Source organism: Chaetodon auriga, chromosome 15 (assembly GCF_051107435.1).
Source record: "Chaetodon auriga isolate fChaAug3 chromosome 15, fChaAug3.hap1, whole genome shotgun sequence".
Lineage (NCBI taxonomy): Eukaryota > Metazoa > Chordata > Actinopteri > Chaetodontiformes > Chaetodontidae > Chaetodon > Chaetodon auriga.
Window position 1 is genome coordinate 23172949 of NC_135088.1, and position 13357 is coordinate 23186305.

Below are 13357 nucleotides of genomic sequence, written 5' to 3' on the forward strand. Positions count from 1 at the left end.
TTGGGTGGGCGTCACCCAGAAAGTTGAATCACAGGCTACAGCAGAAACCAGTGGGTGGGAGACTACACATGTGACAGGAAAACGAGGGAAGTTAAAACCAATATTTAGACTACTGACTCTGTAATCTGAAAATATGTCACAATGAAGCTGGGCCTGAGAGGGCTCAGAAGTATCACACACACTTAAGTCCTCTATTGTAATCCTGGCCGAGATATGTGAAGCTGGGAACAATGCTCATGCCTGGTGTTTTCTTCTTTTTGTTCTTTAAATATTCTCATGAATCAAACTGCCAACTCCATGTTTGGGAATTTATGGCCCTAGATTGTTCTCCACATGACAAAGTCAAAATCAGTACCTTTACATGTTTTAATTATTAAAATTGGTCTATTGAAACACAATAGATTATGACAACAAAGTGTACAAATGAAATAGAAATATTCCCTATTGTCTGTCACTTGCTCTGGAAGATCCATTTAAAAAAGTAATAGAGAAAAGAATATTAATGAGCAACATACTTCACAATGAACAATCAGAACATTCAATATAACATGGTTTTCTTTTTCTAGACATCTTCACATTAGAAACGAGCGTCTCCATTTGTGTGTTTTAGTACGAAACAGAGAGCTGAAATTGTTTCACAGTTTCTTCAAAGTCCTTCACAAAATTGTCTTCCTCCTTGAAAAAGTTTGTCAGTAAATGACATTGGCTCTGTCGTGTGGGGATTCCAAAGACATTGTCCATCCTCTGTGTGATCTCTCTCAATGTTGAGATGTGGGTGAAACAGTTTTGTAGTAACTGGCAGTGCTTGCCATGTTTTTCTTTTGTGACAGAATCACCCAAAGTCACAAAAATATACAAGCAATTTTCTAAGAGTTGATGGTTGAGTCAAGTCAAGTGTGTGCATGGCCACCAGCTAATACAATAGCCTTATTCAGAAAGTTTTCAAAATCTACAGTATATGCAGAAGCAACTGTCATTGTCGTGTTGTTCCGTGAGCTACCCTCTGAGGCCACACAAAATAAAAACTGAATAAATATGCAAACCCTCAACACCAGAATGCAAACATATGAAAAATTGAACATACATACTACATGTGCAGTCCGTATACACTGGTTTACTACAGGATTTTTTTGTTCATGGGATAGGAGAAAAATAAACTAAGATTGTTTCAAAAGTCATGCTGAAAAAGGTTTGCTGCAGCAATGAGTCAAGTGTTTCACTCATGAGGAGGAGACATGCCGAATGCGAGTGTTGTTCGACCTGAGAACTTTTGAGTCAATTAAAAGGCATGAATGATGTCCCAGCAGTGGAAGCCAACACAGTCACTTCTACAGATATTTGGACAGCATTACACCTTTTTTCTCCTCTTTTGGCTCCTCACTCGTATTTTAGGAAGCAAAATGACACATTAACTGTAAAGTTAAAATGTAGACTGTCAGTTGAAAATTGAGAGTCACATGAAATGAACAGTTAAAACAGCTGCTCGCCATTTCCGTAACTCATTTCAGAGAGCAAAATATTTAGACAGATTACACTCAATTCAGTTTTTACACACAGTCAGGAAGTTTTTATTTTTTAATGCATGTGCAACTTAAGACTCCTCTTTCTCCTGTCCAGCATTTCCTTTTTCAGTTCACTGTAATCTGACATCAAAACAGCCTCAAAATGTCATGGCTGTCTGAAAACTTCAAACATCATCATTTCTTTAACTGTTGCTCTAACAGTCCCTAATTTCGAACTGGCAGTAATCTTTTCAACCTTTCAGTTCCTGTGCCATTTCTTTCCACAAAAAACAAGAGCTATAGAGTAAAAATGTGCTGCGATCCAAATATTTCAAGAGCTCACTGCATGAAAACATACTATATTAAAATGAAACAACGCATATTCATCATTAAACTAATATTTGTCCTCTACAATCATGATCATGATGGTCATTGTGGCCGATTAGCCTCCATGGTGGCTCTGCAGAAGAGTCTCTGATGAATTTGGAGAAAACCTACAACTGTATGCACTTAAATGCTCTCAAGAGTCACTTAGCATTCAAGTCATCCTAGTTGGGTTTGAATGAGGCCGCTCCTTCAGGGACAACTGAGGTCAAAGTTCAGATAGTCTTTTCCTTTGATTGACTACTCCAGTTCTTCTCTGTGCTCCATGCTCAGATCTCTCCTTCCTACGCTGGACATCTGCCTCCCCCTGTCGTTTTCCTCCTCTCCATCCTCCTCCTCCTCTTCCTCCTCCACTCCTTCATCTTCTTCCTCCTCCTCTTCCTCTTCATCTTCCTCCTCGGTGCCATCCATGGAGTCATCGGCTCCCAGCATGGCTTGCTGCATAGCCAGGGTGGCTGAGTCTGATGACAGCGACTGGAGGCTGTCCATACTCAACGGGTCTGAGGGGAGGAATGGTTAGGAGGTGTCATATCATTATAAAACCAATAACAGACCAAATCCATGCTAAAAGTGGTACATAGTCAGATTTTTACATTCACCTGTGCACCTCGGTAGTACTCAAAATGTGCTTTCAAGCAACCAAAGTTTAAATTCACAGCAAAAACTACACCGAAGAATATCCTGATATAAGGACAAACATCTTGGACCTAAAATGGGCTTTGACATGGAAAACATTTCCTTTTTGTGATTGTTACCATGATTTCTTTATCTAACTTTAATTATTTATTTATTTATTTATTTTACTTTTAAGATTCATCTTATGACTCCTGTAGGAAAAAGGCTGATTTGATGAATTTGCTTCTCTTTGTTTTGACTTGTGCTGTCACGTCTTCTCACGTAAATAAAAGAGTCAATACTGGCACCTAGTGGTTACGATTTAAACACCAAAGATGAATTTTTACTTCTCAACCTTTTTACATGTGTATTTAAATAACAAGCAGAATGTAGGAACTTAGGAAAACTGTGGGTTGTTTTTTTTTTTTTTTTTTTTTTTTTTGCTGACATACTGTCTGCGTTGTTTCCTGTTTGAGATCTGTGTGTCTGCAGAACTCCAGCCACGATGGAGTCAGGCCAGAAGCGCTGTGTTGGACGGTGCTGGGACTTCATCTTCTTCGCTTTAGGTGCTGGATCTGGGTTACTGGCATCCAACATAGGCTGGAGGATACGCCGACGAGCGTTGATGAACCTGTGAGAATGAGACACAGACATGCATTGAGTAGGAGGGTTCATGTTGGGGATGGTGATATCCTCAAGATCATCATTTCTTCTATTTAGAAAAGTGAAACCTACACTGACAGGTTAAAATTATTGATACAGATCATTATCATTTGTAATAGGGCTGCGAATGAATGCATTTCAGGAAAAGTGAATGCACAATATTTGCTAACTTTGAGAATGAACACACAGGAAGTCCAGAACAGAGTGAGGTTCAGTGAAAGTTAATCCAAAACCAAATCTCATTAGAGTGGTGTCTGAGCTTCTTTCTGTTTTCCTTACATACAGTCCAAAAAGTATACAAAACATTAACCGCATCATTTTAAAATGTACCACACTATTTATTCCCAATAAATGCAAAAAGTTACAAGAGAAAAGGAAATACAAAACATCACAACTACAAAACATTCCGAGTTACAAGCAACTTTTCAAATATTATTAAAAAAAAACAATACCTTAACCTATCAGCAGACAAAACGGTTGAAGAAAAGCTTGAAACAGTCGCAAATTCTTTTCTTTCAACCTTCATGTTTTGAGAGATACATTCAATTTCTTAAACAAATGCTGTTCCTTGAGAACAAAGACATGAAAGTAATGTGAATGGATGTCAAGAAGGGAGACACAGTTTGGTCTCAAGTGTCGGCTACTTGATACATATGACCAGGAGATGGCGCCACCATGTCAGCAATGTGCTGATGAGCTCCACTGTATTCATGTAATTCAAGCAAAGTCTCCAGTCCTATTTCCACTACAATAATATCTTTGTGTCTACATGTACACATGAGGAGAGCATCTTACCAGTTGTTTACTTGCAAAAGAGTTAGATTTGTTTGTGCTGCAATCTGCCTTTTCTCGTCCTCTGTTGGGTATGGGTGCTGAAAGAAGAAAGAATTTGTTGTATTTGACTTATTACTGGCTTCTCATGTTAAAACCAACAAATCAGACCTCTAAACACTGGAATTTCCTGCTCTCTGACCATTCAGTAGACTGTCCCATCTCCATATACATCCCCTACACATCATTTTCTTTTTTGAATTCATAGCTACCAAGTGATCATTTCAAATTAATGTACACACACCCATATACACTCACCATGAGATGCTGAAAGAGCCAAGAGCGCATGATGTTGGTGGCATGTTTGGGCAGGACACCCCTCTTATTCTTGGACTTCTTGTCTTCACTGTCCAACAGGGACGACAGGTCCACGTTTACCTTTACAGTAAACACCAGGGTGGGAAGAGAAAGGAAGAAAAGAAAGGAAAAAAGGAGTGGATGGTAGGGCTTAGTTATTGTTGCCACGGAAACATAGGGAGACTACCAATTACCTATCTTTTTTTCAGTGGCAAGGGCAGAAACACCTCCTCAAGTGTCACCATGGTAACTGAATTTAAGTATTGATACTTAAAAATACAAAAAAGCAGCACCCTTGACAATGTGGAAAGACAAGAGAGTCAGTAGTCTGTTTGGTGCTTTGATGAGGAGTTTAAAGAGCAGAGGGTCAGGCAAGCCTTCGGTCAAAAGTTTGGATTTCACACTTTGGTGCTGAATTAGTGAGGAGCTGGTACGGAATGAGACTGTGTTTGTCTTAGTTTTTGATTTGTGTTGACCTAAGCCTATCTTTGTGTTCAGTGAGAAATCATTATTCAGATGTTATTGTTTGGAATGTGAGTGCTGAAGGAGGAGATGCTCTCAGAGTATTGACAGTCTTTCACAGCCTGCGGTGTACATATGGATGTGTGCGTGTATGTGTGTGAACCCATGTGTTTGGTCTAGCTAAGCTGTACTTGTGAGGACTGACTCTCGAGAGTCCACTGTTCTTGTGAGGACATTTAGGGTTGTGATGGTCATCAAAAGATTGGACTGTGGTTGCAGTCAAGGTTAAGTTAAGGTTAGTAAATGCCTTGAATGTTCACGTTGAGAGCATATATTAGGTTAGGACAAGTCTGGTGATATTATATATTTTTCTTATTTTAAAGCAAGAGTGTACCTTTCTAACAAGTATTGTGTTTCTATCGAAGCCTGATATATCTTCTTCCTCTGTGCCATAGAGCTTCATTGTTGTCCTAAAACTATCAAAAACACATCAGTGAGCCACACTGCTGTACTGGGTGACATGCTCCATCATTACCACGGACACATGCTGTGGTTTATTTTGAATCAATCTCACATACCATCCTGCTGCCCCAAATACTCACCAAAGGACCTAATGTGGAGTAATCCTCTGCTGAAAATAATCCCCAGCACATGAATAATTTCCTCCTGTTTGAGTAATTTTTCTTAAAAATTACAGTGCTTTGAAAGGAATTATATATTTGTGAACCATTTTAAAGATTCATGTCTTCAGTAGGAACCAATGTGCTGAACTTGGGTCTCAGTGTTTGAAACAAGGTCCGAAAGTCAAAGTATTGCGAGATGGACTAACTACCAAACTCATTCTTTTATGCCAGTTAATATCATGTCTTCTTAACTTTAGCAAAACTCTTCACATTTCTTGTGTGTGTAGTAAAATATACTCATACAAAATGCTGGTCTCCCCATGGCAGACCATTAAATATTGGGTAATTTTAGAGTGTTAGGGTAAAGGTTGTATGCAATGTTTTCCTTATTGAAAAAAAAAACAATGCACATGTGTGTCTCTGTGTCTACACTATAGCACACTCTGTGTGTGTGTGTGTGTGTGTGTGTGTGTGTGTGTGTTCATTTCACAGTGGAGATTAATGTGTGTGTGCTCTGAGGCAGATAATATGAAACACAATGGGCCCTCGACAGCAACCATTACCAAACCCTATCTGCAAAGAGCTACACTTATATTCTGAATAAAAACACATACTACATAAAGATGAAAACACATCTTACACATGTAATGAATCACATCAGACACTGCCTGTATATTCACAAGTATGTAATACATAATATGAGCCAAATCTTTTGAATCTGTCATTGTCATTGTACCAAGCAGTACTGCTGACTTTTACTCTTTTTATGATTTCTGAATGGGGTGCCCATTTGTGAAGGCTAAAACACTTCAAAGGGGAGCAAAATTTAAATGCATAAGAATGCAGGACAAAATGCATGAATAAATAAAAAAAACACAAGTCTGCTAAAGAATAGAAAATTGATTAATTTTATGTAGGTAGTAGTGGAAAGAATCCCGGCTGGCTGAGAGATAAATATCAGACAAACCCCCTTTATCACACAATGCCCATAAATACACATTCACACACACTCAGATCCCCCCTCAAAACAAGACTCATTACAGTTGCAGCTGGGTGTCACGTGGATAACCCTCCTCTTATCCCCCCGCAGCCCTGGGAGTGCGTGTGTTCCGGGGGAAAGCGAGGTTGAATTAATTGGCGGCACCGAGCTCAAGAGTGTGATTACTCGGGGCTTGTCGTTAAAGCAGCGATGGGGCTGTGTTCAATTCCCAGCCCACATGTAGCACTCTGCCTTAGCTGGGTCACGGCTATTCACTGAGGCCTCCATTGACTGTCAAGCACAGAAATACCTGCCTGAGACTGAGCTGCTCTTCAGGCCACTGCTGCTGAGCAAGGAGCACTGATCAAACCCCCCAGCCCCCAGTTTTTATTCATATCTATAGGCAAGTGTGGAGACTGTCAGGCCAGACAAAGACTGGGATCACCGGTGATACCTGGTGCTTGTTTTGAGACATGCATGTGTCTGACAAAAGGTCAAAAAAAAAGAAAAAAAAGAAAAAAAAAAAGAATGATTATTCAGAAAAATTAATTGAAATTCCAGTTTAACTAATTCTGTGATTCTAAATTCTAATTACTAACTCAGTGGGTTGCATTTTGTGGTGCAAGGTCTGGTCCTAGTATCGTATTGACTCCCTCTATTAAGAAGAAGCAGAAATATAAACGTAAAGGCCAAATACATTTTAATAATTACATTATATTCTGTTGCATATTTCAATAGTGCATAGTCAGTCCAACTTATGGCTCAATAAAATTGTGATTTCTCATATTTAAAAACATAAACAAAAATGTGAACTTTAAGCTATAGACTCTGCTGAACAGCATGCAGACATTCAGATATCATTACTACAGTTACACTTCCCACAAATGAGTTGTAGTGAAGTATTCTGTGCTCAGCTGTTTCCAAACTTTTCATGTCAGTGACACTAACTGTATAAAAGACATCAGTGCTACTGCCAATGACAGACCACTGACTTGGAAACTGAACTCTTGATATTCGTCTGCTCTCATTTGTTGTTCTGTTGTTTTGCCTTAAGTCTGGAGTCACAGTCCTGTGTTGTGACTGTCTTTTAATGAATCAGCACCACTTATCCAGGTCAGATTCTTGTGCTTCCTTTGTTCACAGAGCATTAAAAATAGCTTTCTGGCGGCTCACTGCTTACCTGAAAAACACAACGACTACAAACACTACATCATACGTAAGAATGTGCAATGGAGTTGTCTTTTTGTTTTACTATATTCATACATACATACATACAATGTCCTTTTGCAAAATGTTTTAGTGTGTTATGATTAGATCTATACTCAGTTGCGATGACATGTTAAGGGAGGTGCTTTCCCAAATTAGTACAATTAAGCAAATGTCAGATCAACTCAACATTCAGAGATGAAACAGAGTGAATGATTTTAAAAAACAGGAAAATTTACTGTTTTAACATACGAGGCTAAATAGTACTTCTCTAGTTAAGCTGTCTGCATTGAGTAGCTGGGTATAACCACAACTTCAGAAAAAGCGCTCTAGCTCTTACTTGTCAATAGCATTGCTTCCACCACGCAGTTCAGGGAACTGATGTAAAACATTTACTCTGATCAGCTTTACTAAGATATTGACACTATTTGGAAGCTATTTGGAACTGATTACTTGCACTGGGTATGAAGCTCATTCATCTCCACAACAACCTATCCCAAGGATGGAGGATACAATGCATCCCCCAAATATCCTGAAACAACTGCAAAAGCCTTTTGAGCTGGAAAAAATGAAAATAAAATAAAACCTTAAATGTGTTCTGATGTCATAAAAAGTCCAATTACAGGCATTCATGTGGGTATGACTGTTTTAAAGCCTTTCATGGAAAGGAGATAAAATATTTGTGTGGTATACTTTACAAAGACCAGGTTTGTCAAAAGCTTGAGTGAGTATGAAGAGAGAGTTCTGTAAAATAAGAGGTAAAAATATTTGCTGTATAGTAGAAATAAAGTTAGTCTCCACTGCATGTCCTTAAATGACTTTAATTAGCAGTCGAACCTGACATGATCATGTAAGTGCCCTGAACATCATGGGAATAAACTATTTTCATTTTGCCTGTCGGGGGGGGGGGGGGGGGGGTTTGTTCAGACAGAGACAATAAAAGGGCATCCGGGGGGGGCTTCTGTGAGACGTAAAGAAGTCCTTTTAATAGTAACAACTTGAGAGTTGGTGGTGACGGCGCACAGAGGGAGCGAATGTGTCGGCCAAAGCATCATCAGACGGACAGTTTTACCTGTGAATTCTGGATCTGGATGGTTCCCGGCGGCAGCGCCTGCGTTAACACTTGCCCTTGCGATGTCACCATGGCAACCGGCTGGTACAGGGTCCCACCTGAGGGGATAATTTGCCGTCATGAGTATCAAGTGGCTTCAGCAGCTACTGGCAGCCACATCCGTACTACCACCAGAGCCTTATTAACTTCTTGTCAGCCCCGCAAACAAAAACACACTAAACATGAGACAAAATGATTAGATTCAAGGTACATTAATGTCCTTTAACCCAGAAAAAAGAAGAGGGGAGTGTGTTTTAGCGGCTGGCTTAATTAGTCTTGATCAAGACACTCTCATCACAGTCTGTTTGAGCTTTTCAGTGTGTAGTGATCAAAGGCAGAGACATTGATTTATTTTGGCTTAAAAGGGATTTCCAGAGGGCAGGATTAACATTTCACTGTACAGGCTTGACATTATAAGAACTTACCAGCCACGTACCCTGTGAAGGATACTATCATGGCTCTCTGATAAACATATACATAAAACTCAGTCATCATAGATGTATATTAAAAGAGAAAATTAAAATAACAGCATTTAAATGTTACAATATAGAGTGGTGTGTACAGTGTGTGCTGTGCATGATGAGGTTGAAAATCAAAAACATGTTCACTATATTAATTGTTTTTCATTCAAGTGTATGCTTTTATGTATTTGGCAATATGGATATAGATCATTGATGTTGAAGTTACATACTGTAGTAGTAAACAACTGTAAATGTTCTGTGCCTCCAGTGTCTGTTTGCATGTGCATTTGTTATAATCTGTCAAGACAAGAGTATTTTATGTCAAAAGTCATTTCATTGCAACAGCCCTCTGAATGAATGATAATAATAGCCTTTATTTATATTGCACTTTTTTCAATGCGGATATAAAGTGTTTCACAGTGAAAACAACAAAGCAAAACAAATTGTAAAATTTTCTAAATAAGCAAACAAGTCAGGGGAGATTATTTAAAAAAAAGTCTGTCCTATAGTTTAAAAGATAGACGTTTAAAAGATAGTGACTGTTGATAACACTGGATGGAATGAGTGCCTTGTAAAAACAAGTGCGACCAAGGAAACTTGAAAAATCATAACATGTGTTTTAATGTGGAAGCTTCCCTAACTTCTAAATGTGACATTGTATTAGACAGTTAATACTATCTAAAATGAATGCTACATGTGTATGTGTCCAGGTGCAACTGTTTTAATGTGTGCATCACATGCTTACCTGATACCACTTGAGAGTTGATTGTAGTCATGGTGACATTGCCCTGTTGAAGACCCCCGGCAGGCACCACAATCCCTGAAGGGTTAACAGAGCTGGAGACAGAGGTCATGGATGGAGAGGAGGTCTGAATTAGTTCCTGGGGGATCACAGAGAGACACTAGTGAGCAAAAATAGAGAGATAGCTCTAATGTTTGTGACTGAAACACTCCCAACAGCAAACTCTACCTGCTGATAAATGACAAAGTGTATCTTTACAGTTGCTACTCAGAGAGGGACACTATGAAGGAAGTGTTACATGAGTCCATGACTGACCTGCTGCATGTTGAGACTGGTGTGTGATGGAGAATAGGGTCCTCCGAGGTCATTACGAAGGAGGTTGTCGCTGTGCATCTTAGTTTTGAGGCAGGTGATGTAACGGTTGCAGAAATCTTTACAGAGCTCATTGACCTTCTCTAACTCCAGTAGATGGATCCGCAACACCTGAATGGCCTTTACCATCTGAAAGAAGCAGAGAGAAACCGTAAACAGATCACGTTCACAACACACTACCAAACTGAATCCCTTTATTCTATACTTTATAATGTTGTTATTAAGATGTTATGGTATAAAATGGACTGTAAGGGAATATATATTGGATTACTTGCATTACTATGCATTTTCTGCACGGACTTATTGGGGGAAAGACCACCCTGAAAATTTAGCAAATAGCATTAAGAGAGTTTTTTTTTTTTTTTTTTTTTTTTTTTTAAAAACATTCCATCCTAGTTTTAATACTGTTTGACTATTTGTTTAATTGGGAAACAACACAAGAAACAAATAGTCTACAGCCATGTGAAACGCTCTGTGAGGCTGTAATTAGGCAATGCGCTGCTTTGAGCTAAATGCTATCAAAGTCTTAACATGTTGACAATAGACAAATGACAAATAACATTTGGTAGCACAATTTGCACAGAACACAATGTTCAACTGAGGCTGCTGGCAATTTGTTTTGCAGGTATTTGGTCATAAATCATAAATTCTTAGTAGTATTAGTAGCAGTGAAATTTTGACTCCTGGTATTGATAGATGGAAAGTCAGGAGATCATCAAAGTAATTATGGGCACCATGGATAACTGGATCAAATTTCTTAGCAATTCATTAACTAGCTGTCAAGCCGTTTCACCTAAGCTGGTGGTGCTGGAAGAAAAGCCATTAGGACTCATCCTATGGGGCTCACAAATGTTGGTACCAACTTTCATGACAGTCCAGTTGCTAAGATATTTGAGTCTGCGTAAAAAGTTATGGGCTGACCGATCTCCCAACATCACACTGAAAAACTGTGGCTCTTTCAAGGCAGTCGTCCAAAGATCTATTCTGTCACTGCCACGAAGTTGGAGTACTTTTGAGAGACAGATAGATTAAGAATGGCGAAAAACAGAGGGAAAGATATCCTGGCTTTAATGCCCACTATGGGCCAAGTGCCCCAAACCCTGGATCCTGCATTTCCCACAATGCACCCGGATATCATCTTTCATGAGATCTCTCCTGCCTTATAAATGCCCACTTCTTTTAAATCCAACACCTCCAGTTTGTAATGCAGGGAAGCTCCATTGAGAGCCACAGAAGGCTTTATACTACTGTGAATGTCGTGTATATGGTGGATTGGTCCTTTAAATAAGATAAGATAGATAAGATAAGATAAGATAAGATAAGATAAGAAACCAGGAAAACTAAGTTGTTACAGCCAGTAAGTATTAAAAATAGGCAAAAACCGTGGCATAGGAGGCTCAAGATAAAAAAGCATACAGAATAGAAAAAATTACCTGTACATTATGTACAGATGATAAAAGAGTGTTGCCATTTTTATGAAAATCTACCAATGCAATATTTTGAATTGTACTTGAGAAAATAAATCACATTGAATTGCTTGAGTCAGGATAGATAATAAATATAGTTTTTGTACAATTGTACAGTTGAAAAAATATACAACGAAGTAAAAATTGGGCAATATGTCGTGGATGTGAGCATATATTTGCATAAGTAACAGTTGTGCAGTATAGTAGGTTTGTGATGCTGAAATGGGAAACAACATCAACACAGTGCTGCATTAAATGATGCTGGAGTTAAACAGTCTGGCGGCTGTTGAAATGAAGGACCTGCGGTAGTGTTCTGTCTGTAAGATACAAATTCATGCGCTCCTTTTCTGGTGTCTGGTTAATTTCAAGGTTTTTCCTCTTTAAAACCCTTATTTCGAACCCTTAACACAGGCCCTGAATTAGTGGATGAAAGTTTGTTCAAAATACAGGGATGTATAGATGATCACCCACATCAGCTATGGACGTATTCAATCACACATTTGGCCACAATAATTAAAATGAACTCAACACTTGATGTGGAAGAAATGAGATGATTTTTTGCAGCCTGTTTTTAAAGGGTGAGATGTGATGAGAAGAAGGGGCATGCAGCGGTTTCTCTTATTGATGCGCAAGGATTGACATTCAATTTTAATGTTTATTCCAGAGCTGCATATAGATTGCAAGTATACACGGGGGCTGTAATCCTTTCATCCTTCAGTCTTCCACAGCCTGACATCATTGATTGACTTGATCAAGCTTCTCCGTTGTCTGTCTGTAGGACTGGCTTTGTGAACTAAACATTTAAACAAACAAATTAGCTGACTTTCATCATAACATGATGGTGAGGTTGATGAAACAGTATGTCTATATTAAGGTTTTGTCTGTTTACTGCATTTCTTTGACTTTGTTTCAACAGAAACATCTTGTTCAAGCTAAAATCTAATGTACATCTCAAAGGATCTTCTCTGTCTTCTTATAGCCAGACATGCCAGACATGTATGGTTGGAATGCAAACCTTTGACACGAACGTTAACCTTCCCCATTTTTGAATTGAATCTGTTTTCTGAGGGGCTTGAAGAATGTGGCATGTTGGATTTTAATGCTCACAATCTAATCTAAGATCTGATGTACACTTGCTATCATTTCAGGAGCTTTCAAAGCATCTTAATGGGATGTAGACTGGACGACTACACAGCTGAAAGCTCTAAAAAGTTGTTACACACACTGTTCCTAAATGTCTGAATGAACTTCCATCCTGAAATAAGTTTTTTTTAAAAAGTGAAACTCAAACTCTAGTTATTTTCTAAGCATATCACTGTCACTGTATTAATGTGAGGCTATCAATCAGGCATGACCGTAGGCTAGACTTTTCATGTCTGAACTCAGCTCATTAACAATGCAATTTTTCCATGCTGAGTAACATATTTGCAATTAACCTGCAAAACAAGAAAGAACAAAAGAAAAAACAAAACAATGATTTAACTAATCTTTGGACTCTCCCTGCTGTTTTAGCTTTTTGCTTACTATTAAAGGCTAAGTCGTGTAGAGGCACTAATGTATTGTGCTGGTTATTAGTTTTCATTTCATTGTGGTCATGCTGATTACTGAGTTTTGTGTTTTTCTCAGTATTTTTCTCAGCATTC

The 13357-nt window shown here is 38.7% G+C and overlaps 1 protein-coding gene across 4 annotated transcripts in view; it reads right to left on the bottom strand.

Annotated features, from left to right (window-relative positions):
* Nucleotides 1–278: 278 nt before the first annotated feature.
* LOC143332515 (homeobox protein PKNOX2-like) overlaps nucleotides 279–13357 on the bottom strand; it is a 96134-nt gene continuing 83055 nt past the window's right edge. For 2 of the 4 annotated variants that reach the window (XM_076750071.1, XM_076750070.1), the window contains 7 exons: nucleotides 10192–10377; nucleotides 9880–10015; nucleotides 8635–8732; nucleotides 4254–4373; nucleotides 3960–4036; nucleotides 2954–3132; nucleotides 279–2386 (listed from right to left, as the gene is read on the bottom strand). In XM_076750071.1, the coding sequence (XP_076606186.1) occupies nucleotides 2127–2386; nucleotides 2954–3132; nucleotides 3960–4036; nucleotides 4254–4373; nucleotides 8635–8732; nucleotides 9880–10015; nucleotides 10192–10377 (1056 nt within the window). In that variant the 3' untranslated portion in view covers nucleotides 279–2126. The remainder of the gene's footprint in view (nucleotides 2387–2953; nucleotides 3133–3959; nucleotides 4037–4253; nucleotides 4374–8634; nucleotides 8733–9879; nucleotides 10016–10191; nucleotides 10378–13357) is intronic. The other 2 variants (XM_076750068.1, XM_076750069.1) reach the window with 1 other exon arrangement.